The following is a 26,430-nucleotide window of genomic DNA, read 5'->3' as shown; positions in this document are numbered from 1 at the left end:
CAGGGGAATTCAATTTACTTCCAAATTTTGAATGTACTTCTTGTAGACATAATATCCATCTTTAATTTATTCAGTTTGTTTAAAATTTTATTTCTTTTTAGCGCCGAATTCAACCCATTAACATTTATTAATATTGCTTTTAGTTCTTCTTCCATATTTTACTTATTACTAACTTGATCTTGTCGCTCTTGTCTCTCTTTGTTCTTTTGCCTCTTTTGCTCTTGCTCCTTCTCTCATTGCTCTTTCTTCCTGTTCTTTTGTTCTTTCTTCTTTCTCCTTCAACACCATTATCTCTTTGTCTTTATATTTCAACGCAGTGTTTCTGGTTATTTTTAATATCTGTTTTTGTCAAGTATTTGCAAGCCATTGGCACATGTGTCATATGTGCCTTCAAAGGAGGAGACCTTCACAGCAGTCCCAGTCTGAATCGCCGATGGAAAACATTGAAGGGGATTTCCATCCAGCTACAACCTGGCAGCCAGAGGCCACCCAGATGCAGCAAGAGATCCCAGGGGCTGAGCCAAGCAATGCTGGAGAAGGCTTGTTCAGCACTGAAGACAAGGGGGCAGAAGGACAAGATGAAAGCCTGGACAGGCAAGTGGCTGAGTTGTCAGAAGAGGAGTGCCGAGCAGTGCTCGCCTCTCTCCCAAAGACAAGGGCAGCAGCCAGAAAGAGGCCTGAGAAGGCAGCACCAGAGATGCCTGCCATCCTGGTAAGGACTCCCCTGCCTGATCTCTCCAAGATGGCGCCTGCCGCCAGAGAGACTCTCCCCTCACACAGTTTCCCGCCAAACAAAATGGCCACCAGCTCCCTTCTGGAGCCAACTTCCCCCAAGATGGTGGCTCCCCTGGGCACTTTGCCAGAACCATGAGCCAGGCCTACCCCAGCTCCACCGTCCAGGCCTACAACGCCAGCCAGTCAGTTCAGCACTCCAGCGACCCAGAGGACCACTCCGAACCTACAAGCCCCTTGCAAGGCTGCGCCTACCACAGCAAGCATCAAAGAAGCCACAGAGACCCTGGTCGCCGCCCTGGAAATTAGGGAGCAACCACCCACCAGCCACCCCGAGGTCCCAGATCCACCTCATCTGATATGCCTCCAGTCTCCTGAAAGATCTCCAGGCCTTCTTCCAGCTCCTCCAAGGTTTCCCTGCCACACAGCTGATTTTTGGGCCTATGCTGAGGCTTCAGCCAGGCCTGACTTCAGAGCTCAGAGAGGGAGATCAGAGCTCCAACAAGAAAAGGCTTTGAAGCATGCTCCATTTCCTGCACGTGCCCAGTTGCTTCAAACTACAGAAAGACTACAAGAAGGAGCCAGACCTAAGCAATCGATCCCAGGCTTAGAGATCCCAATGCCATTCACAACAGGCTCTTTTCAGCCCTTTGAACAACTCCCCATGCAGTTTAATGGCAATAGTTTTGTAACTTTGCCAAATAATTTTGAAAAATTACATTTAAGTGGTCAGAATTTTAAAAAATGGTGTAAAGAGATTCAGATAATTCTCTTAAGAGAAAATACTCTGGACATGATCAAAAGACCACCTCCTTTACCTTGGAGCCCTGAAATTGAGTTCCTGCATAAAAGAGCTTACACAACCCTGTTAAGTTCTATAGACACAGCTCTTTATGCCAGTCTTTCAGACGGCCTCACAGCTCAGGAAGTTTGGACTGCCCTATATAATTTGTTCCATAGTGACAATATGGCTGCAACCAGCAGATTGTCAAGAATTTTTCACAATTATAAACTCAAACCTGGTGTCAAAATGGGGGAACATTTGGCAACGCTTAAAGCCACGAGGGATGAGCTTATACAGAGGGGGGAGCCTGTTCCTGAATCCACTTTAATTAGTGTGATGTTGAACTCCCTAGACAAATCCTGGAGTCCCTTTATTATTTCTCTAGAAGGGGTTTCTAGGGAACAAAAAAATATAGAATACTTTTCTGGCCGCTTTATTGAGGAAGATTTAAGGCGCAGAGATGAGGAACAACAAGAAATGAAGGAGGCATACCACAGGCCTAGGCCTCAGAGGAGGCGCCAGGACACAAGTGAAAGGATTAATACCCTTCCCACCTGCTTTGACTGTGGCATACAAGGTCACTTCAAAAGGGAGTGCCCTCGCTCTAGGGCCAACACGGCTGGACTTAAGCACAATAAAAATAAAAGAGGCCGTGGAAGAGGGGGAGGTGGTCATAAAGGATACCAATTCTGTAGTGTCACAGGTGACAATCACACCTCCCAGGTAAAGGATGCTGAGGGGCTGTGGCTTCTTGATTCAGGTGCATCAATGCATACAGCTAACAAGAAGCAACGATTTAAGATTTTACACCCACTCAAGTCCTCAGTAAAAGTTGCCACTGGGGACAAGGCAGAGATAACTGTGGAAGGCGTGATCAATGTGCCTGGTATAGGAGATGTTACTGGGGCACTGTATGTTCCCTCAATCAAGAACAACCTTTTAAGTATTTTAAAATTGACTGAGGATAAAAATGTAAAACTTGTATTTGAGAAGGGTGGAGGTTATATTTTCAAAAGTGGGGATGTTGTTGGCGATATTGTAAAAATCAACAATTTGCCTTATTTTTCCCCAAAAGCAAAGGTCAAAAGGCACAAGACACCTAATAAGAGGGCACAGGGAGCTAATGCCCAGATAGAGCAGAAAGCTCCTGTGCCAGCCCTCAGGTTGTCCAAACTCAAGGATGCTGGACCTAATCCCAATGAAGCTCCTAAACCGGCTCCTAGGACATCCAAAGCCATTAAGGCTGAGCCCATTAAGATCACAACTCCTCAGACAACCCTGAGAAAGTCTAAGGTGACCATTAATCCAGTGCCTATTGTCATTACTGCACAGACCAAGACTGGTAATGATAAGATACATAAGGTTGACAAAGTGTGCATGGGTAAACCTTTACATTTGGATTGTGCACATATATTACACCTCAGGCTAGGCCATGCCAGCTTCCCGGTTATTAGGAAAATGCAAGATTTTTCTGATGGGCTTAAGATAAAGAATTGTAATACCTATTTGGAATGTGCCATCTGTAAGGCAGCAAAATCTAAAACTGCTGCTATACCTAAGGTCTCTTCCCGTCGTGCAAGGTACCCTTATCAGCTGGTACACATGGATTTGGTTGGTCCTTTTAGACCCTCCCTTGGCAAGGGGCGTTATTTTTTAACGGTAGTCAATGATTACTCTCATTATGGCCATGTATTTATTTTAAAGGACAAAACTGAAGTCTTTACCAACTTCAAATATCTTTACAACCAGATCCAAACGCAACACAAAGTGTGCATCGCTCAGGTGCAGAGCGATAGGGGAACTGAGTTTACATCCAGGACTTTTGAAAAATGGATGAAGGGGAGAGGTATCCTCCATTTTAAATAATCTCCTCAAACTCCTTCAGAGAATGGCATTGTAGAAAGGAGAAATGGCATGCTGCAGAATGTCATGAACTGCTTACTTGCAGATGCTGACATGAGCCAAGTTTTTTGGGCAAAAGCAGTCAAAAAGGCTAATTATCTAGTCAACAGGACATGGAGCAGTGCCATTAACCAAACCCCATACTTCCTGATCCACGGAAGAAAACCTAGCCTCTCACACCTGAGAATTTTTGGTTCCTATGCCTGGGTCCATATTCCCAAGCACCTCAGAAGAAAGGGGGGTAAGGCATTGAGGAGGCTCAGATTTGTAGGTTATGCAACCGGCAACAAGGCCTCTAGATTTGTAGACAAAAATAACCTTGTCATTGTCTCAAGATCAGCTTCCTTTGAGAAGGGGTCAAATTGGCCAAGAATTCATTCCAATGAACCCGGTTATTCCCCTATTAGAAATGACACTGAACTACCAGCACCACCTAAAGTGGATGAACCAACATACTCCAAACTACAGACCAGCGAAGATCTGGATGGTGATGAATCCCTACCTGACTCTGACGATTTGGACAAGCAATCCCTGGGTGACTTCACACCTCCTGCCTCACCAAAACATATCTTCGCAGCGCCTGGGACAGAGGCCTGCCTCATTTCGATTGGAAAGATTCATCCAGCAGCTCCAATTCTGACACCGATGCTCCGTATGACAGTGGTGATGGTGAGTGGCAATTCCCCAGATGGTCAAAATGCTCCAATAAAGGGGTGCCACCCAAAAAGTTGGACATTGGCTGTGTGGCCTCAGTCAACAGCGTTACCATGGCCCCTAAAACATACACAGATGTCCTCCAGCTTCCCGAGGAAGAACAGCGCAGGTAGAGGGTGGCAATGGAGCGAGAAATGGACAGTCTCAAAAAATTGAAAGTCTTCATCCCCATGGAAGTCCCCAAACAGAGGAAGGCAATTGGCACCCATTGGGTCTACAAGGTCAAGCCAATGCCCAACAACAAACTCCTTTATAAGGCCCGGCTAGTAGCACAAGGCTACACACAGCGCTACTTACAGGACTTTGATGAAACCTACTCCCCCACCGTGAGACCGGAAAGTGTGAGGGCTGCTTTGGTCACCGCAGCAGCACATGGGGAACACATTTTTCAATTTGATGTGCAAACTGCTTATTTACACGTACATGTAAAACAAAAAAATTACGTCAGAGGTGCCCCCGGATTCCAGCAGCAGGAAGGCCACACCTGGCTTCTGAAGAAAAGTTTGTATGGCCTCAAACAATCAGGCAGAATGTGGTACAAATGCCTGACCAAAACTCTCAAATCACTGGGTTTCCATCCATCTCCAGCTGATAAATGTACCTTCACAAGGGATACCAAAGGGGGGCTGGAGAAAGTCCTAGTGTATGTCGATGATCTTTTATATATAGGGCCTGACAAGGGGGGAAGTATTATATTTGCCAGGACCCTACAAAAAAAGTTCACTCTAAAGTCTTTAGGATATGTGGACAAGTACCTAGGTGTACAAATCATCACTACACCAAAAGGTTTTGCTCTCTCCCAAAAGGAAAAGATAGAGGAACTCTTGGTGAAATGTAAAATGGAAGATAGCAAGCCAACGGCTATCCCAATGCAGACCGACTATTATGGATTGGCACACAAGGATAGCCCAGAGTTCCAAAATAATACTCTATTTAGGTCAGTGGTCAGCTCATTATTATATATAAGTAATTGGAGCCATCCAGACATTGCCCTGGCTGTGAACCTGCTATCCAGACAAGTGGAACATCCTACCCAGTTCCACTGGTTGGCCATTAAAAAGCTATTAAGGTATCTCAAGACCACAGCAGATTACGTGCTTTGTTTGGAACCTGAGAATAGAGACAAGACCCAATTAGAATGCTTCGCGGATGCGGACTGGGCCAGAGATACCAAAACCCATAGGAGTACTTCGGGCTTCTTGGTACTGTTAAATGAGGCACCCATCCATTGGCATATGGGGCAACAGAAATTTGTTTCCTGCTCCACCACTGAGGCCAAATTTGCATGCCTATCAGAGGCAGGGAACGATCTGATATGGTTTGATGCCTTAATCTCTAGCATCTGGACACCACCAACTTTGCCCATCCAAATTACAGAAGACAACACCGCAGCCATAGGCATTGCCAAAGCCTATGCAGTGGGGAAAAGGTCCAGACATATTGATATCCGTTATCAAAATATTAGACAACTAGTAGAGATGGGGTTTATATCTTTAACACACTGTCAGACCAAACATCAAACAGCTGACATTTTCACAAAACCTCTACCAGCGGATAGGCACAAAGATCTGTGTAGGAAGTTATGTCTCACAGGGTAAAATCTGTTGTGCATTGCATTAGTGTGTTTGCATGCCATTGGCTCACAAGGAGGGGAACTGTCAAGTATTTGCAAGCCATTGGCACATGTGTCATACAGACACCAGTGGAGGCAGAGAGTGTCTCCACCCCTATGTGGAAAGGAGGGGCTTACCCTGAGTATAAAAACCCCTCCAACCTTTTCCACCTTGCTCTCTCTCTCTCTCTCTCTTTTCGCATTTGTTCCTCATGAGATTTGATCTCTGTTGTACATAGTTAATATGCTTTATTATATGAATAAATACATTTAAGACATTTATTCATGCATCTGCCTCTGAACTCTTCTATGCTCCTGGATGTTTTCTACGATCCCAATTCCACAGTTTTTATCACTTTTTTTGGAAATCTTACATGGACTTCTCTTGGTAGCTTATTTCTCATTGCACATCTTGTATACACTCTAAAAACCTCATCCATCTCATTTAATATCTTATCCTTGGTTTGTTCCATCACTTCTGCCAACATCTCTGCCATCAACTCTGGCAAATTTTCCCCTTTCTCTTCCTCTATGTTTTGAAATCTTAAATAATAATCAGATCGCTCCATTTCCAGAGAAATGATTGTTCGCTCTTGATTTTTGTCCACTGATGTCAATTTTTCCTCTAATTCTTCCATTTTCTTTTCTGTCAGATCCACTTTTTCCTCTACTTTTTGAATTCTTTCTTCATTTTCCCCAATCATCTCCTTTATTACTTTTAGCTTTTCTTTCAAATCATCATGGAGCAACTGTATACGATTTTTTTAATCCATTGTTTCCGATGTTTTTAGTGATTCTTTCATAGAGGGACTTGCTGAATGCAGCTGTAAATTTCTTCATCTCTTAACATTGTAAATCCTGAATTTATAATCCAGTTATGATTTCTGTTTGTAATCCAAATATCTAACTCACCCCGATGGGAATATTAGAAAAATAAAAAATATAGAAAGCCAAATTACAAAAAAAAAAAAAAAGGGGGGGGGTCTAATCTGCCCCCAAAAAAGAATATCCAAAAATACTCCACGAACAAAAAAAGAAAAAAGCAAAGAAAAAGAAAAAGAAAAAAAATTCAAAAGATGAACAAGAAAAACTTGTTTTTATAAACTATCCTTTTTCAGGCTCTTCTTGCCTTAATGCTTCACTCATTCAAAGAAATAGAAAACAAAAAAACCAAAGAACAAAAAATTTTCTCCATCCTTTGTAATAGACACAAAAAGAAAAAACAAAACCAAGAAGAAGGAAGAATATCCAAAATACCAACTCCAAAACAAAGTACTTCAAAAGGCTGAAAAGGACAAATACAAAAAATAAAAAATCCAAAAAAGTAAAAACAAATTCCGTACTCCAATCTCTTCATTCTTTTCTCACACAACTTTCTCTCTTCAACAGCTGTTCTCTTATCAGCACAACCAGAGTTGTCAAGGTCAAGATAGATTTATAACTAACTCAAAGTCTTTTTAAGGTCTTTTCTTTCTTACCACTAGATGGCACTGCAGTATAACAAAACTATACACTTCCAAGCTTCAATTCTTCCAATCCATTTCCACTTAAATTAAGTTCATTCATAATCATTCCATCCTTCTCAAAATAATCAGTTCATTTTCTAACTCTTCTTAATTTCAAAACCACTCTTTGAAATCAATTCTCAGTCCAATTTTCAATTCATTTACCTCATATGAAAGAAAAAAAACCTTTCCCTCTTTTGGGCTTTCACTTTCTTCGCTGCTTCAGTACCAGAAATGGAGAGCTGATACACACCCACTCTCTCTCCTCGCTTTAGCCCCTTCCACTTTATATTATATTAATTTCAAGTGGGTATAAAAAGAAAACTTTTAACTATAAAGTCAGGTTCTCACCCAGATGATGCACTTTCTCTTGATTCTACCACTCCGTTGTGACTGCCCCAGATTCATGGCCGCGTAGTGGTTCATGGCCATTTCCTCAGATGTCTGGTTTGAAAAGCTACCTTTGATCAACCTGGGAATTTGCGGATTCCCTCAGTTAATCAATCCATGCTTCTCTTAATTGCTGTCCCTCCGAGATGGCTTAGGTCAATTAAGACCCCCGATCAGCTGAGATATTAGCAGTTTTTTCAGAGTCCCCCAAAAAACGCGCTGTCACACCACAACGCTGGCCACGCCTCTCCTGCTTCATCACATTTTTGATAGGGTAATTTTATTAGTAATTTTATAAGACACAGCAAACTATTACAAATCCTGAAACAAGTGGGATTAGATGATAAAGACATCTAATCATAAAGAATCTATATTGGCATCAGGTAGCAAATGTGAGACTAGACCAAAAATATTCAGATGATGCAGAAATACCAAGAGGGGTCAGACAGGGCTATATTCTGTCTCTGCTGTTATTTAATATCTACTCTGAGTCAATTTTCAATGAAGCACTGGAAAACATTGATGCTGGCCTCAAAGTAAATGGTGTTCAGATCAACAATTTAAGATATGCTGATGATACAGTTCTGCTTGTCAGTAAGCATGAAGACCTTCAGCTCCTCATCAACAGAGTCTCAGAAATATCTGAAAAATATGGCTTGAAGCTTAACACCTCAAAAACCAAGATCATGGTCATCAGCAAACAATCCATTAATTTACCACTGATAAATTTGGAAGGAATACCATTAGAAAAAGTTGAAAGGATCACGTACCTCGGTTTTAATTTACATGAGAGCTGGGACATGATCAGTGAAGTAAAGACAAGGATAGAGAAAGCTCAAACAGCATTCTTCAAAATGAAAAAGGTTTTCTGCAGTCATAACATAAGCCTAAGACTGAAAATCAGGCTTGTCAGATGTTACATCTGTTCTATCCTGCTCTACGGAGTAAAGAGTTGGTCTCTGACAGAAAACCACTTGAAGAAACTAGAAGCATTTGAAATGTGGATTTACAGATGGCTGTAATGTATAAATTGGGTTAACAAAATCACAAATGAGGAGGCGATAAGCCACCTGGGAAGGCCAAGAGAAATCATCAAAGCCATTAAAAAGTGAAAGTTAGAATATTTTGGACATGTGATGCGACACCCAGAAAAATACGGCATCCTTCACTTAATCCTCCAGGGAAGGACTGAAGGCAAACGAGGTCCAGGCAGAAGAAGAACATCATGGCTTCAAAACCTAAGGGACTGGTTTGGACAAAACTCAGCAGCACTTTTTCATACGGCTGTTGATAAAAATAGGACTGCCAACATGATTGCCAACGTCCGATGGCAGATATGGCAGAAGAATAAGAAGAATTTTATTAGTAGATGGTGGGTATGCAGTGAACATAATATAGCACATTTTTGATAGGGAAACTTTATTAGTAGACGGTGGGTAGGCAGTGAACATAATATATCACACTTTTTTCATAGGGAAACTTTATTAATAGATGGTGGGTATGTAACATATCATTAAGGCCTCAACATCTTTTTTGTAATGTGGCCATCAAAACTGGATGCAGGATTCCAGGTGTGGTCTTACATTTGGTTTCTTGCTGATTTCAGAAAGATAGAATCACAGGGCTGGAAGGGACCTCAAGAGGTCTTCTAGTCCAGCCCTATGCTTCTATGTTCTTGATTCTATCTTCTAGTCTGAATAGGGAAGATGGGAGGGTGAAGAGCTAATCTGCTATTCTCTGCTGGCCTTGCATAAATGGCTGAGTCTTGTGTCTTCAGAGCACATCTTGACTCTTCATTGGCATCAAACAGCTGTGCTTTCTTCTTCACTTCCTCTTTCCGCAGTGAACGACAAATTTAAAAAATGGGAAAAAAATCAACTCTGTGGCTTTTGATACATCCTCTTTCTCTTTTTTTTCTTCTTCTTCCTGCTTCATTTGACAGATGGTCCCTTCTTCCCTCAGCCCAGGTATTTCCTCTCTGTTTTCAGACCATGGGGAGGGGTCCCAACGAAAATTTCTTGCTTGCTCTGTCCTCCTCATGCCCCCTCATAAATTTTCTTCTCGGATGGGACACCCAGATTGCTCCTCAATCATTGGCAGCCATTCAGCCGGGAAGGGGCAACTAAAACATCCCTTCGCAGGAGGTGAACACCATTCCGCAGAGCCCAAGGGAATCGCACAACACTCGACTCGACACCACCACCAAATCGTAAGTTGGGGGGCCTGAGTGGGTTTGGCTGAAATGCACAAACCTTGTCAGTTTCAAGGACATTTTTTACCTATGCTTTTATTTGGGGGTTTCTAGTGTTTTCTTACGCTGGCTCAGTGCCGCATAAAGTGAGATGGATGCTGCAGAAGTTTAACAGATGAGTAAACTTGGGGAAGTCTCAGCCTCCCTTTGGTTCGAGAGTGGGGTGAAAACTCAGAAGTGGGAAGGAAGCGGAGACAGCCTCAGTTGGACTCGGCTGGGGTTCATCGTGTCTTGTGTGAATGCTGCTCTTGAGTGAAAGACAAGACCACCAAGGTCTTTTTTCTCTTTTTTGTTTTCCTGGAAACTTCTAAAGGAGCTGTGGCAATTAGAAGCAGGACACCCTTCTGGAATTACAGAATGGCAGAGTTAGGAGGGACCTTGGAGGTCTTCTAGTCCAACCCTCTTCTCAAGCAGGAGACCTTATACCATTTTGGACAAGTGGCTGTCCAGTCGTTTCTTTAAAAACCTCCAGTGATGAAGCACCCACAACCCCACAGTATTATTCCTCCTCCTCCTCCTCATTTCCATCATAAACTCCCCTCTCTTCTAGCACTGATGATATTATCTAGTTGGGTCATGAAACATCTGCAAGAAAACCGCTAAGCTCAAGGATCACCGAGGACCCTCCCAGTCAACCCTTCCTTCCTTCCTTCCTTCCTTCCTTCCTTCCTTCCTTCCTTCCTTCCTTCCTTCCTTCCTCCTCCTCCTCCTCTCCTCCTCCACCCTTCACACCCCCTCCCTTCTAGCACTGATGATGCTACCTAGTTTGGTCATGAAACATCTGCAAGAAAACCCCCAAGCTCAGAGAGCACCAAGGACACCCTCATTCCAACCCTGAGCTCCAAAGATTCCCGTTTATTGGTCGGACTTCAATTTGCTCAATGTTTTCTGAAGGCCGTGGGTGGGTTTCCCATGCCACGGTGGTTCCCTCGTGCTCTTCTTTTCCCAGGAGACACCATGAAGACCATCCAGGCGGTCCAGGGCTTGTGTCTGTTGGCCATCCTCATGGAACCTTTGCAGGTAGGAATGGGACTTTCCACCTCTTTAAATGGGGGGGGGGGGTTGCAGGATCCCTGTGGGCTTCACTCCCCCCCGCCCTGCTCTCCGCTTGGCACAAAACCCACTTCCTGTTGTGAAGATTGCGGCTGGGACTAAAAAAGGAGGGAGGGTGAAAAAGAAACTCTCTCATGTGGGCCATTGTGAGGCCATCTAAACTGGGCTGAAGCTAGGGAGGGGGGGTTCTTCCAGATCCACGGAGGCCACAACATCACCCATGTTGGGGGGGGTCTTCTCCCTTCCTTCCACCCTCCCCCAATAGGCCACCCCTCCTCTAAGGCTGGGATGGCTCCTGCTCCGAATGTATTTATGCAAAGGGGGTTTGTATAAACAGAGGCAGAGAATCAAAATCACAGGATGTCTTAGTTCCGTTTTGCAAACCCTTAGTAAGGCCCCGCTTGGAAGCCTGCATCCGGTTTTGGTCCCCGTGTTACACAAAAGAGATTGAGACTTTGGAAAATGTGCAGAGAAGATGATGATTAAAGGCCTGGAGACTAAAACATAGGAAGAACAGTTGCAGGAATTGGGTTTGGTCAGTCTGGAGAAAAAAAGGAGTAAGGGGGAGATGATAGCAGCCTTCCAGTATTTGAGGGGCTGCCCGAAAGGAGGGGGGGTCCACTTATTTTCTTTTTTAAAAATTGATTTTTTTTATTAATCATATTTCTTTTATTAATCATATTTTTTATGCCGCCCACTCTCCGAGGACTCTGGGCAGCTTACAACAATTGACAGTATACTAAATAGCATATTGCTCCCAACAATCTGGGTCCTTATTTTACCCACCTCGGAAGGATGAAAGGCTGAGTCAACCTTGAGCCGGTGAGATTTGATCTGCTGATCTGCTGAACTAGCAGTCAGCTGAAGTAGCTGCAGTACTGCACTCTAACCACTGCGCCACCTCGGCTCTTTTATTAAACAGTTTTTTTCCATTTTATGTCACAATTTTCATCATCTTTGCAATGCTTCAGTATCAGTATATATCCAGTATAAATACATTTTCCCCTTTATATGTAATTACATACATGTGGTTCCCTTATATATACTAATATACTAATATATTCATTTATGTACATTTATATACAATACATAGTTGTTACTCTTTTTTCTTTTACTCTTTACATTTTATATCACCTCTTATCCTACTATAATACCGAATCCACTTTCTTTGTTGATTTCCTAATCTTTGCATCTGTTGTCTAATCAGTCATACCATAAATTCCATATCAGATAATATTCAGTTTCTCTTCTATCTTCCATTGTTAATTTATCCATTTCGGCACACTCTAACACTTTCTTTATCACACTTTCCTCTGACGGTATATTTTTATTTTTCCAGTTTTAGGCATAGACTGTCCTGGCCGCAGTTATTACATGTAGTATGAGATATTGAGTTTTTTTGTCATAATTTCCTGTAAGTATGCCTAATAGGAATAGCTCTGGCTTTGGCTCTATTTGTTGCTTAGTTATTTCCTCTAACCGCTTTCTAATTCTTATTCAATATTTTTTTGCTGTTGCACATGTCCACCACATGTGGCAGTATGTTCCTTGGGTTTGTCGACATTTCCAGCATTCCAGTGATCTGGTTGGAAACAGGTTGCACTTATTTTTTAAGACAAGAAACAATGGATGGAAATTTATCAAGGAGAGAAGCAACCTGGAATTCAGGAGAAACTTCTTAACAGTGAGGACAATTAACCACTGGTTGCCACCAGAAGTTGTGGGCGCTCCATTACTGGAGGTTTTTAAGAAGAGACCGGATAGCCAATTGTCTGGGATGGTATAGAGCAGGGGTGAAATGCAAAATTTTTCCTTACTGGTTCTGTGGGCGTGGTTTGGTGGGAGTGGCTTGGTGGGGGGGTCATGTGACTGGGTGGGCATGGCCAGCTCCACATCACTCATGTTTTTTTTTTATTTCATTTTCTTTATTTTTTTATTATTGAAAAGTTTTATGAAAAATACAAACATTTTCACCCCCCCACCCTTCCCCCCTCAACCCCCCCTCCCCTTCCCACCCTCCCTTCCCCTCCCTCCCCCCACCCCCCTCCCTAGACTTCCCAGAACGAGCACAGGGTATAGCATTCACAAACCAAGAACTAAAATGTGCTAACAAATTATTACATTTCATATTCTCCCTAGGTCCTTAACTCCTTATAACTCAGAAAAAACAAACATAAACTACTTAATATTATTTCATTCATAAGCTATATGAATCTTCTTATTCGGATACTTCTTCTGTATGTAATCAATCCATTTTCTCCATTCCGATATATATCTCTCATTTGAATGGTCTTTAAGGTATGATGAAATTTTTGCCATTTCCGCCAAATGCACAACTTTTAATGTCCATTCCTCAATAGTAGGTGGATCTTCCTTCTTCCAGTACTGTGCCACCAGTAACCTGGCAGCCGTTATTAAGTTCAAAATGAACTTTGAGGGGCCTGGTGGCGCAGCTGGCTAATAGCCTGTTATTAACATTCAGCTGCCTGCAATTACTGCAAGTTCGAATCTCGCCAGGCTCAAGGTTGACTCAGCCTTCCATCCTTTCTAAGGTAGGTAAATTGAGGACCCAGTTTGTGGGGGCAATAAGCTGACTTTGTATAAATATACAAAAGGATGAAGGCTATTGCTTAACACATTATTAGCCGCCCTGAGTCTCTGGAGAAGGGCGGCATATAAATCAAATTAAAAAAAAAAAAAAAAACAGCTTAGTCTCTATTACAGTACAATCCGTAACTATTCCCAACAGAAAAAACTGTGGTGTAAATTTAATTTTTTTCTTCAAAATATTTTGAATAATCCACCATATTTTTATCCAAAAAGCCTTAATCTTTATACATGTCCACCATATATGAAAATATGTAGCATCTTCACACTCACATCGCCAACACTTGGGTTGTAAATTTGGATACATACAAGCTAGTTTTTTGGGGTCTAAATGCCATCTATAAAACATTTTGTAAAAATTCTCCCTTAAATTTTGTGTTTGTGTAAATCTTACATTTCTAACCCATATCTTTTCCCATGTTTCCATCATTATTGGTTCACCTACATTTTGTGCCCATTTTATCATACAATCCTTGACTAAGTCTGTTTCTGAATCTATTTCCAGTAATGCATTGTACAACCTTTTTATGTGCATTTGACCTTCATCTCTTATTTGCTTTATCAAATTCTCATCCTGCTGCAAAATACCAATTTTTTGATCTTCTCTCCATCTGGCCAGCAGCTGTCCATATTGAAACCAAGTCTTAATAATCCCTTCTTCTTTTAATTGTTCCATGGATTTTAACTGTAGTCTGACTCCTTCCTTATAAAGGAGTTCCTTATATGTAATCTTATCTTGCTTTTGTTCTAAATTTATGTTCTCTATCGCGTGTCTGGGTACTGTCTATATTGGTAACCTATCATTTAGTTTATATTTATACTTTTTCCAGACACGCAATAGAGCATTTCTTAATATATGACTTTTAAAAGTCTTATCTACTTTCTTATCATACACTAAGTAAACATGCCAGCCATAAACCAGACCATATCCTTCAATATTCAATATCTTTTCCTCCGTTAAGTTTATCCAATCTGTGATTGCTGAGAGGGCAGCAGCTTCATAATACAATCTTAAATTGGGCATCTTAAGACCACCTCTTTCTCTAGTATCTTGCAATATCTTTTGTTTGACTCGTGGTTTCTTCCCTGCCCACACAAATTTGTTTATGCCCTTCTGCCATTCCTTCAAGTTCTCATCTTTTTTAAGTATTGGTATCATTTGAAAAAGAAATAGAAATTTTGGTAAAATATTCATTTTTACAGCGGCTATCCTTCCCAGCAAAGACGGTTGTAGTTTTTTCCAGTTGTCTAACTCTTTCTGTATTTTGTGCCATAATGGTTCATAGTTATGCTGATATAATTTTGTATTTGCAGTCATAATATAGACCCCCAGATATTTAACCTTCTTAACTACTTCAAATCCTGTTAACCTTTCTATCTCTTCTTTTTGGCTCCTAACCATATTTTTAGCTATTATTTTTGTTTTAGCTGCATTTATTTTAAAACCAGATACTTGTCCGTATAAGCAGGTTATATCCATCAAGGCTGTAATCGATTGTACCGGTTGGGTTAAGGTAACAACCAGGTCATCCGCAAATGCTCGTACCTTGTACTCATGCTGTCTAATTTTAATTCCCTTAATTGTATTCATCTCGCGTATCTTGTTTAATAAAATTTCCAGCGTCAAAATAAACAATAACGGGGACAAAGGACAGCCTTGCCTTGTTCCTTTTTCTATGTTAAAAGCATCTGTTAAACCACCATTAACTATTATTTGCGCTGTTTGTTTTTGATATATTGCCTTAATAGATTGTACAAATTGTTCTCCAAATTGCATCCTTTCTATTAGTTTTAGTAAAAATTGCCAATTCAATCTATCAAAGGCTTTCTCAGCATCCAAGAACACAAGCACTGCGGGGACCTGGTTGTTCCTTCCCAAATACTCTAATAGGTTAACAATTTGCCTTACATTACCCTTCATTTGTCTGCCATTTATAAAACCAGTTTGATCATGGTGAATCATTTGCTGCCTCACCCGGCCCCTCCCCTCCCAGCCACTCCTTTCTGTGAATGGCAGGAAACTGGGAAGGGGGATATTCCTGCCTACCATCCTTCCCTCAGTCTGTGCTGAGCTTGAAGAATCGATGACAGGCAGGAAAACCCCCTTCCCCATTTTCCTGCCTTTCATGAAAACGGCTCCATTCCGAACCTTCTGCATTGCAATCCTGGGATATTTTATTTTATTTTATTTTATTTTATTTTATTTTATTTTATTTTATTTTATTTCATTTCATTTCATTTTATTTTATTTTATTTTATTTTATTTTATTTTATTTTATTTTATTTTATTTTATTTTATTTTATTTTATTTTATTTTATTTCATTATTTCATTTCATTTCATTTTATTTTATTTATGTAATTTATATGCCGCCCTTCTCCCATAGGACTCAGGGCGGCTTACAAAAACAACAGAAAATTACATAAACACTTAAAATCAATTTAAAATTAATTAAAATCAAATTAAAATTATTAAAATATTTGAAGTCCTCCTACGGATTCAGCCCATATGGCGAAAAAGCCACGTCTTCAATTCGCAGCGGAAGGAGAGGAGGTCTGGGGCTGTCCTGAGGCCAGTGGGCAGTTCATTCCAGAGGGTCGGTGCTCCCACAGAGAATGCCCTCCCCCTGGGGGTCACCAGCCAACATTGTCTGGCTGACGGCACCCTGAGGAGGCCCACTATGTGTGAGCGCACCGGACGATGGGAGGATGGCAGGAGATGATCCTGCAGATACTCTGGGCCTAAGCCATGTAGGGCTTTATAGGTTAGCACCAGCACCTTGAAACGAACCCGGAGAACCACAGGCAGCCAGTGCAGCTCGCGCAGGAGAGGTGTCACACAGGAGTACCAAGAAGCCCCCATAACAACCTGCGCGGCCACATCTGGACTAACTGTAGTCTCTGGGTGCATCTCAAGGGCAGCCCCAGGTAGAGGGCATTGCAGTAGTCTAACCGAGACGTGACAAGGGCATGAGTGACCGTGGCAAGGGCATCCCGATCTAGGAAAGGGCGCAACTGGCGCACAAGGCGTACCTGTGCGAAGGCCCCTCTGGTCATGGCCATCAGATGATCTTCTAAGGATAGCCGTGAGTCCAGGAGGACCCCCAGATTGCGGACTCTTTCCGCAGGGAAAGAGGGAGTAAGGACCTCCCCTCCCATCACTAGTGATGGGGCCACTAGATCCAAAGATGCCGGTATCCACAGCCACTCAGTCTTGGATGGGTTGAGTCTGAGTGTGTTTCTTCCCATCCAGGCCTGCACCGCTTCCAGGCAGTGGGACATCACGGAAAGGACATCCCCAGGGTGATCCAGGGTGGAGATGTAAAGCTGGGTATCATCAGCATATTGATGTTAACTCACCCCGAAACCACGAATGATCTCACCCAGCGGCTTCATGTAGATGTTAAAGAGTAGAGGGGAGAGAACCAACCCCTGAGGCACCCCACAAGTGAGGGGCCTCGGGGTGGATCTCTCTCCCCCCATCCACACAAACTGCAAGCGGCCCGAGAGGTAGGAGGAGAACCATCGTAAAACGGTGCCTTCCACCCCCAACCTCCCAAGTCGCTGCAGTAAGATACCATGGTCAATGGTATCGAAAGCCGCTGAGAGGTCAAGAAGGACCAGGATGGAGGAGCAACCCCCATCCCTGGTCCGCCAGAGATCATTTACTAGGCTGACCAATGCCGTTTCCGTGCTGTAACCGCACCTGAAACCCAATTGGTACGGGTCTAGGTAGTCAGTTTCCTCCAGGAACTGCGGGAGCTGCTGTGCAACAGCCTTCGCTATAAATCAGCATATCCTATATCTGAGGATATGCTGAAGGCTCGGAATGCCTGTGCTTCAGCACAGAATGACTTTCACCTGTTTCCTTCTGGGCCAGGGGCTTCTGCCTGTTGGGCCACTTCCTGAAGCTGGCAGCTCCGCAGCCAGCCGCTTCGCTTTTCCCCTCTTTTTCCTCATGGGAGGCTTGCATGGTGGCACCAGCAGAAGTGAGAGGCAGAGGCTATCCCAATGCACCAGCCTCTTCATCCCACTGTCTCTTGGCTTGCCTGCAGCTGCACCAAACAAGCACCAGCACTGTCTGGATTGCCTGCCTTCCCCACGCTGCTGTCGCTGCTTAAGCCTCCTGAGAGCCTCCCAAAAAGAGGGGGAAAGCAAAGCAGCTGGCCGTGGAGCTGCCAACTTCAGGGAAGCGGCCCAACAAGCAGAAGCGCTGTGCCCAGAAAGAGAAGGGCAAGAGGGGCCAGTGGGCTACAGAGGCAAAGGCAAGCTCTGGGGCGGCAACGGCGCTCTGGGAGAGAGGGTCGATGTCCCGGGGCTGCACATGCAGTGCCGCCACCACCGCCTCTCTTGGCCCCAGCGCAGCAGCTGCATCTCCCCTGAGGGCCAGCCACCCACCCACTGGTCGTGCTGGGCTGGAAGTGGCACATCTCCCATCAAGGGCTGGATGTGGGACTGGACCTCAGAAGGCAAGCTAGCTCCCTTCAATGCAGCCAGGCAGCCCTGACATGCTTGCTTGCCTGCCTTCCACACGGCCTTCCCGGCAGTCCCCATGGCCAGCTTGTGAAGGCAGGCCCGGGAGGGTGGGGGTGGGGCCAACCAGGGGTTCACACATGCTTGGACCCTCTGCGCATGCACAAAACCTTCTGTGCATGCACAGAGGCCCCCAAAAACAGGTTACTTCCTGGTTAAAAGCAGGAAGTAATAATGTCTGGGCAGGTGGACGGAGCCTCACACTGCCACCGATACCGGTTCTCCAAACCATGCGCCACCGTCACTACCAGTTCGGCCGGACCAGTCTGAACCAGCAGCATTTCACCCTTGATGTAGGGTCTCCTGCCTGAGCAGGGGGTTGGGCTAGAAGACCTCCAAGGTTCCTTCCAACTCTATTCTGATTGATTGATTGATTGATTGATTGATTGATTGATTGATTGAATGAACCAGTGGAACAGATTTATTTATTTATTTATTTATTTATTTATTTATTTATTTATTTATTTATTTATTTGTCAAACATGAACAAGATAGCAGGTATAGGTATAAAGATAAACATAAACAAAGGGAGTAAGTACAGATAAATGGGGACAGTAGGACAGGGACGATAGGCACACTGGTGTGCTTATGTACGCCCCCTTTATGGGCCTCTTAGGAATGGGGGTGAGGTCCACGGTAGACAGTTTGAGGTTGAAGCTGTGAGGGTTTGAGGCTGTAACAATAGAGTTGGGTAGATCATTCCAGGCATTGACCACTCTGTTGCTGAAGTTGCATTTTCTGCAATCGAGTTTGAAGCAGTTTATCTTGAGTTTGTATTGATTGTTTGCCTCTGTATTATTGTGGTTGAAGCTGAAGAAGTCATTGACAGGTAAAACATTATAGCAGACCATTTGTGTCGCATGCTTAGATTGGACCACAGGTGGTGCAGTTCCAGATTGTCCAAGGCCAAAATTTCAAGCCTGGTGGCATAAGGGATTCTGTTGTGAGTGGTGGAGTGGAGGACTCTTCTCGTGAAATACCTCTGGACCCGCTCAATCGTGTTAATGTCCAATATACAGTGTGGATTCCAGGCAGATGAGCTGTATTCAAGAATTGGTCTGGCAAAGGTTTTGTATGCCCTAGTTAGCAATACAATGTTACCAGAGAAGAAGTTTTGCAAAATTAGGTTAACCATTCTTAATGCCTATTTGGCAATGGTGCTACACTGAGCTCTGGGGCTTAGATTGTTTGAGATGAGTACTCCAAGGTCCTTGACAGAATGAGGGTCGTCTACAAGGTGGAAATACAAGTTTCCACCCAACTTGTATTTGGTGTTCTGATTTTTTTAGCCAAAGTGCAGGACAGAGCATTTATTAGTTGAGATTTGGAGTTTGTTTGTTTGTTTGTTTGTTTGTTTGTTTTTTGTTTGTTTATATTTGTATACCGCCCTTCTCCTACTGGACTCAGGGCGGTGCACAGCCAAGAATAAAAAACATTCCAATACAAAATTTAAAATTATTAAAAGAATTATATAAATTTGGCCCAAAATTTTAAACAATGCACATTACAATTTAAAATATCCAAGGGTGGGAGGGTTACGCCAGCCCAGCTTGATGAAACAAAAGAGTTTTTAGGGCACGGTAAAAAGTCTGGAGATCTGATATTCTCCGTATCTCCGGGGGGAGGTCATTCCAGAGGGCAAGTGCTGCCACAGAGAAAGCCCTCCCCCTGGGGGTCACCAGACAACATTGCCTGGCTGACGGCACCCTGAGGAGCCCCTCTCTGTGGGAGTGTACTGGCCGGTGGGAGGCTATTGGCAGCAGAAGGCGGTCCCGCAAATACCCAGGCCCTATGCCATGGAGCGCTTTAAAGGTGGTAATCAACATCTTGAAGTGCACCCGGAAGACCACCCGAAGCCAATGCAGCTCGCGCAGGAGAGGTGTCACATGGGAGCGCCCCGTTGCTCCCATAATCCCCCACGCGGCCACATTCTGCACCAATTGAAGCCTCCGGGTGCTCCTCAAGGGGAGCCCCATGTAGAGAGCATTGCAGTAGTCCAGGTGGGAAGTGACGAGTGCCTGAGTGACTGTGCGTAAGGAGTCCCAATCCAGAAAGGGACGCAACTGACAAATCAGGCGGACCTGATAAAAAGCCCCCCTGGCCACGGTTGCCAAATGTGCAACCATTGTTGCCAAATGCGCAACCATTCAGACACATAAGGAAGATCACTTTGCAGAGCAGCAGCATTGTCAGTGGTGTTAAATAATTTAATGTCATCAGTGAAGAGGACACCGCTGCTTTTGATATGATCGCTTAGGTCACTGATGTAGAGCAGAAAGAGCGTGGGTCCTAAAACACTGCCCTGGGGGACACAGCTGTTAATTGGTGCCAGATTTCATTGGGCCCTCCCTATTTTCACTATTTGTTAGATAGCAGGTTGTTTATCTCTAAATGGAGGGTGATGGATAGGTTTATAATTGATTCCATAACTTTACAGGTGATGCAACACAGTAAGATTGGTCTGTAATTTTCTACTAGACTAGGGTCTCCCTTTTTAAAGATAGGTATAACCGTGGCTAATGACCATAGGTCATTTTGTCATTGTCCCAAAGGTGCTTTTTCCAAAGGCAACTGGGCTTTGTTTTTCCTTGAATATGTCTCACTTCTCATCCAAGAAGCTTCTTCAGTTCTGACTGAATGGTGGAGGATGGAAGGATTTATATTCCCTGCAGTCATCTGTTCCTTAGTGCCCTAAGAGTTTTTGAGGCCACTCGAGGGTTTCTCTGTACCTTCAGGATCACTTGAATAGTGCAAATGGGTGTGGATCTTCTTGGAACTGCTGAAAGGACCGTGTTGTAAGCAGGAAATTGGTGGTGTGGTATCACTCCCCCTCAGTTGAATTGCGGCTGTTCAATCTTAATGTAGATGGCCTCTTTGACTTTGACTTTGAACCTCTCTGGGTCCCCTCTGCCCAGAATGTGGACTTTGCTGTTTTCAAAAGAGAGACTTTTGTCTTTCAAATGCAGGTGGACTGCTGAATCTCGTCTTGATGGCTTTGTTCTTCTATGTTGTGCCATGCGTTTGAGAAGTGGTTGTTTTGCTTCTCCAATGTACAGATCTGTACATGTCTTGTTACATTGTACTGCATATATCACATTCCTAGGTTTGTGTCTGTATGTTTTATCCTTGAGGCGGACAAGCTTCTGCCTTCATGTATTTTGGGATTTCAAGTGTGCATGTACATTGTGTTGATTGAAAACCCGCCTGGGTTTTTCAGGTATTCCTACGTTATATGGAATGACATGTTACTTCATTTGTTATTGTTAACATTATTATTATTATTGCTAACATCTGAAAAGCTCGGGGTGATTTGGAGTGGGAACATAGCAATTTGTTTCGAGACCCAAGCACCACAAGATGGGATGAGCTCCCATCCTCACCTCAGCTCCTACCAACCTAGCAGTTTGAAAGCATGTGTATGTGAGTAGATAAATAAATAGCACTTTGGTGAGAAAGTAACAGCACTCTGTGATGTCATGCTGGCCACATGACTGTGTAAATATCTTTGGATAGTGGTGGCTCAATGGTCTTGAAATGGAGATGAGCACCACTCCTGTAGTTGGCAACAAGTAGCAGAGTAAAATACACAGGATTCAATCCTCCATGTGCTCCTGTGAGGGTTGAAAAAGGCACCTGAGCCAGTCTGCTTTCACCTGCTGTTGGGCTCTTTTCTTCTCCTTCCACACTTTCTCTTTTCTTCGACAGGTGTTGTGTCTGCAAAAGATTCCCCTCGACATGTCCAAGAATTCTGTGGATGACTGCTGAACCTTGTCCTGATGGTTTTGTTCTCCTATGTCGTGCCATGCGTTTGTGAAGTGGTTGTTTTGTTTCTCCACTATACAGCTCTGTACATGTCTCACTACATTGTACTGAATACATCACACTGCTTCTCTTTTGTTAGTTCAGGACCCAATATTTCTCACTAAAAAGGGCATTTTGATGGACAGGGCCAATGGTCAAATCTATCAAGACCTTGGGCTCTTTTCTCTCCTTCATGTTTTTCCACACCTTCTTTTTTCCCGGACAGGTCTTGTGTCTCCAAAAGATTCCCCTCGACATGGCCAACAATTCTGTGGATGACCAGTACATTGATTGCAACCCCATGAGAGAGCTCAAGCTGCAGGAGCCAGGGTATCTTCCCATACCCCCAAAATATAAGACAACCTGGAAAAGGGCCACAGAGCACTGGGATAAACTTGGCCAATCTGTCGGCAACTTCAATAAAATCTATGGCACTGCAATTGTGGCTTACACAGCCGATGGTGACTTCTGTGAAGATTTCAATAAGGCTACAAGAACAGCCAGGAAATCCCGAAGCTCATACAACCGATATGCCTTCAAGGACTTCCACCTCCTCCTAACCAAAGCTCTTCAGGCCAAGAATAACAAAGGCAAATGCTATGAAGTCTTCCGCGGGGTAGAAAACATCCAATTCACAGTCCGCATCAAACAGCTTGTCCGCTTCGGACAGTTTGCATCCTCATCCTTGGTCAAAAAGGAAGCTGAAAATTTTGGCACGGGCACCTTCTTTTCTATCAGGACCTGTTATGGAGTTCCGATTGACGACTTCTCATACTTCCCAGAAGAAATGGAAATTCTCATCCCACCTTATGAGAAGTTCATCGTGAAGAGCCAGAAGGGACGCACCATCAGACTGGAGTCCCAAGGGGTTTCCAGCTGGTTCAACTGTGAAGTCCTGAAAGGTAAGAGGCTGGAGGAGTGGAGAACTTGAGGTTCAAAGGAGCCAAGGAACAGCTCGGCTGTATGTAGGTGGCTGGAGAACCAAAACAGTCCCTGATGGACCAAATCTCTTTGGAGCTGCTGGGTTTTTGTTGGTTTTCTCATTTTTCTTTTTTAGTCCTATTGAATAAAAGCATTCGGGTCATGGACAAGGCACCTTGGCAAAGGATAAAAATTGAGAATGAATGAATAAATAATAGGAATCAATATTTCACTTGGTGCCACATTAACCTTGCTGTCCCTCATCCTATTTTTGTCTCCACAGGTGCAGATTGCTAAACTCCTATGGGGAGGCCGTTCCTTCTGTGGGGTCTCCTTCTGACCTGAACCATCCTTGAGTCTCTGGGAAGCCTTGAACAACTTGGCTCTCTTGGAAGAGAGCTTCCCTAGGAAGGAGACCACGTGTGATGTGCAAAATACCTTTGAAAAGTGCCTTTTTTGCCCTCCTGACAAGATTTCAGGCAGCTCAACAAAGGCAATGACAGCTAGTCTTCGATTTACAACTGTTCATTTAGTGACCATTCAAAGTTACAACGCCATTGAAATCTGCGACTTATGACCGTTTTTCACACTTACAATCTTTGCAGCATGCTCGGAGTCATGTGATCAAAATTCGGACGCTGGGCCACGGACTCATATTTATCACAGTCATAGTGTCCCATTTTGGGACCTTCTGACAGGCAAAGTCAAGGAGGAAGTCGGATTCACTTACCAACCACATTACTCATTTAAGAACCGCCAGAATTCATTTAACAAATATGGCGAGAAAGGTCATAAAATGGGGAAAACTCACTCCATGCATGTCTCACTTAACAAAAGAAATTTTGGGCTCCATGGAGATTGTAAATTGAGGACTACCTGTATTTGGGGAGGGTGAAGTCTTTCTGTAGGGTGTAGAAATCAAGGATTAGGTAAATGTGATATGGGATGATTGTATCAGAAATCAAGAAATCAAGCAATAAAAGTCTTCAATTTGCAATGAAAGCTTTGCTTTGTTACATGGCAAAAAAGATGGACACACACACACACACACACACCCTCCTGCTCTACCTTGTATCTTCTCCTCTCCCACCCAGTTTCGCTTCTTTCTGGACACTTTGCAGCTTTAACCAGGGAGTTCAGAAGGCGGCCCTATTGTTTGGTTGATGAAAAGGCTAGTTTGGGTCCATTGAAGGAAATGACTCTGATTCAAAGGGGGGGGGAATAATGTAAAGGGAACCCACTCCCCAGAATAAAATATTTCCCCACGGATAATTTCCTAAAAGAGAAGAAAAAATAATAGAATTAAGAATAGGCAGGAAATCTCAGCCATCTTTCCTCCCCCAAGACAGACCGTGGACATAGTTTAGGGAAACTCCATTTCATTCAAAAGATACAATGTCCCCTGTTCATTAAACTGGACTCCCATTCAAAAAACGCTGCATAACAAAGCAATCTCCGAAAAGATGGGGTGACTAGATAAAGGGCAGAAACTGATTCGGCAGAATCTAGAGCCAAATTAGAATACCAAAAGCATTTATACTTATATTTCCCTTAGCCCCAAGAATCAGACACAATATCATACGCAAGAAAAGGAAAACCTATAACCGCAATTGGAGTATTGTCGCCGGCCCAAAGAACACGAAAAGAATTCATGGCTCATGAATTAATTAGGGCATCTTTTGGAAACTTGACACATATATTCACACAGTGAAAACAAAGAACTCAGAAACATATAAAAACTCACTCACCAACAAACCTAATTTGCTAGCTGGCTCCAAGGACCCTTGTTGCTGTTATTGGAAAATGAACAGAACCTCCTTTCCATAAGCAGCTTGCCTCGCAACTTGATTTTCACTCGCCGCTTCTCTCTTAGCTTGGGAGAATGAGCGAACGCTAACCAATTCTTTTGACAATTTGGGAACCACAAAGGTACTCCAAAGTTTACCTGAGTTACAGACCTGACCCAGGTAAACCTTCAATTTATCAGTTTATCAACTGATAAACTTATCAATTTATTCTTCTTCGTCAATCAACAGACCTTCTTTCCAATCGGCCTCCCTGTTGTTTCCGACATCTTTCTCCCAGCCTGGAACCAAACCAGATGGATTTTCCTTCTGACACACCTCATGCCCAGGAAGAGCCCCCACCCTCACCCAGTTCCACCTGGGTGCCCCAACTATGGTGTTCTGCCCCAGCTACGGACCCCAAAGAACGCAGCACACACAAAGTCCATTCAAACCTTAGTTTAATAAATTAAATCAGTCTTTTATAACAACAGCTGTTAATTAAGTGCATTAACAGCCACCAAGAATTCAAAGAAGAATAACTGAAAACTTCCTATGGTTGGCAGAATGCCCAGAAGCAATTTGCAGGAAGCTGATAAAATAAGCTAGACAAGACACGAAGGTATGTGAACGAAGTTGTTTCCTGCAAATTGCTTCAGTCGGCATTCCTCCTTAAATAGGGACTTCCGGTTTCCTTGTCTTCGGCGACGGCGGCGCTCTTTGAAGCTCCGCCAGCCCCGCCGCCTGTAGAGCCGCTTCGAAACGAAGAAGCGGCTCGAAAACTTCTAAATCCACAGGATTGAAGAAGGAGAGATCGCAGGGCACAGGTTGAGCCCCTGTAACCCCCCAGGGAAGTTTCTGGGGAGAGAACAGGCGTGGCTCCCTCCCAACCTGCTGGAACTCCGGGCGACGTGGGACGATTCTGCTTTTGCAGAACAAGCCGGCTGCAGGAAACTTAAAGCGAAAGAACCAGTTTTAATAAACAGCGAAACTACCTGAATCCTGAAATTTGGAAACGCAAGTATTAGCACTTTGTTGACTTTTCAATCTGAGAAAATGCGAGTGAGTGAAAGTGCTTTGAAAAAACATGGCGCCTAGCTTCAGAGTTAACGAGCCAGCGAGTGTGGATTGGTGAAGTTACTTTGTTTTGTTACAAAGTTTCCAAGTTGCTACTAAGCTGCCTTGCTTGTTATAAGAGAAACAACTGGGAAATTTTTTCCCTTTTCAATATTGGACTTTGCTTTATTTTAACCCTTATTTGATCAAATCTGGGGGACTTTTTTAGAAGTCTTTGTGCAGGAGGGAAAGGAAAAAGGAACTTCCCTCTTTAGAAAAACTAGATCACGAGCCAGGATGGCTTCAAAGAAGCAGGAAGGGAAGGCATTAGGGGGGGGATCCCCCACACACAAACATCAAACGCAACTTCCCCCTGCTCAACAGCTACAAACTCAGAAAAAAGAATTTGATGTGGGAGATTTAAAAGAATTTATTTCTAAAACTCTGGATGAGAAATTTCAAAAATCTCAACAGGAGATAGATGATAAACTTCAAAAATCACATCAGGAATTTATGCAGGAAATTAATGAAGTTAAAGACATGGTGAAACAGAATCAAAATAAGGTGACCAAAAAAATATCAGAAGTGGCGTCTGGCCTGGCAGAATTTATTGGGAAAGTTGATTTTAAAGTTGAAGAATTCAAATCAGAAGTTAATGTTAAGATGAAAGACAATGATTATAAAATTGATGAAGTTGACAATAAAATGCAGAGAATTGAAGATGAGATTGTTATGATACAATTCCGGGCGATGGAATTTGCCATACGGCTTCGGGGAATTCGAGAGG

At 43.4% G+C, this 26,430-nt stretch overlaps 1 protein-coding gene across 2 annotated transcripts; it reads left to right on the top strand.

Moving 5' to 3' along the window:
• The first annotated feature begins 9,558 nt into the window (after positions 1-9,558).
• LOC117657220 (erythroblast NAD(P)(+)--arginine ADP-ribosyltransferase-like) lies at positions 9,559-23,800 on the top strand. Of its 2 annotated transcripts, XM_060683260.2 has the most exons (4): positions 9,559-9,848; positions 10,840-10,910; positions 22,109-22,784; positions 23,087-23,800. In XM_060683260.2, the coding sequence occupies exons 2-4, from the start codon at positions 10,848-10,850 to the stop codon at positions 23,098-23,100; spliced, it is 753 nt and encodes a 250-aa protein (XP_060539243.1). In that variant the 5' UTR covers positions 9,559-9,848; positions 10,840-10,847; the 3' UTR covers positions 23,101-23,800. The 2 variants fall into 2 exon arrangements, with proteins under 2 accessions (XP_060539243.1, XP_060539242.1); XM_060683259.2 differs by lacking the exon at positions 9,559-9,848 and having other exon boundaries at positions 10,709-10,910; positions 23,087-23,794.
• Positions 23,801-26,430: the final 2,630 nt, after the last annotated feature.

Source organism: Pantherophis guttatus, chromosome 4, assembly GCF_059756535.1.
Source record: "Pantherophis guttatus breed Tessera chromosome 4, ASM5975653v1, whole genome shotgun sequence".
NCBI lineage: Eukaryota > Metazoa > Chordata > Lepidosauria > Squamata > Colubridae > Pantherophis > Pantherophis guttatus.
The sequence above is the reverse complement of the archived record's forward strand: the minus strand, read 5'-3'. Positions and strand labels throughout refer to the sequence as shown.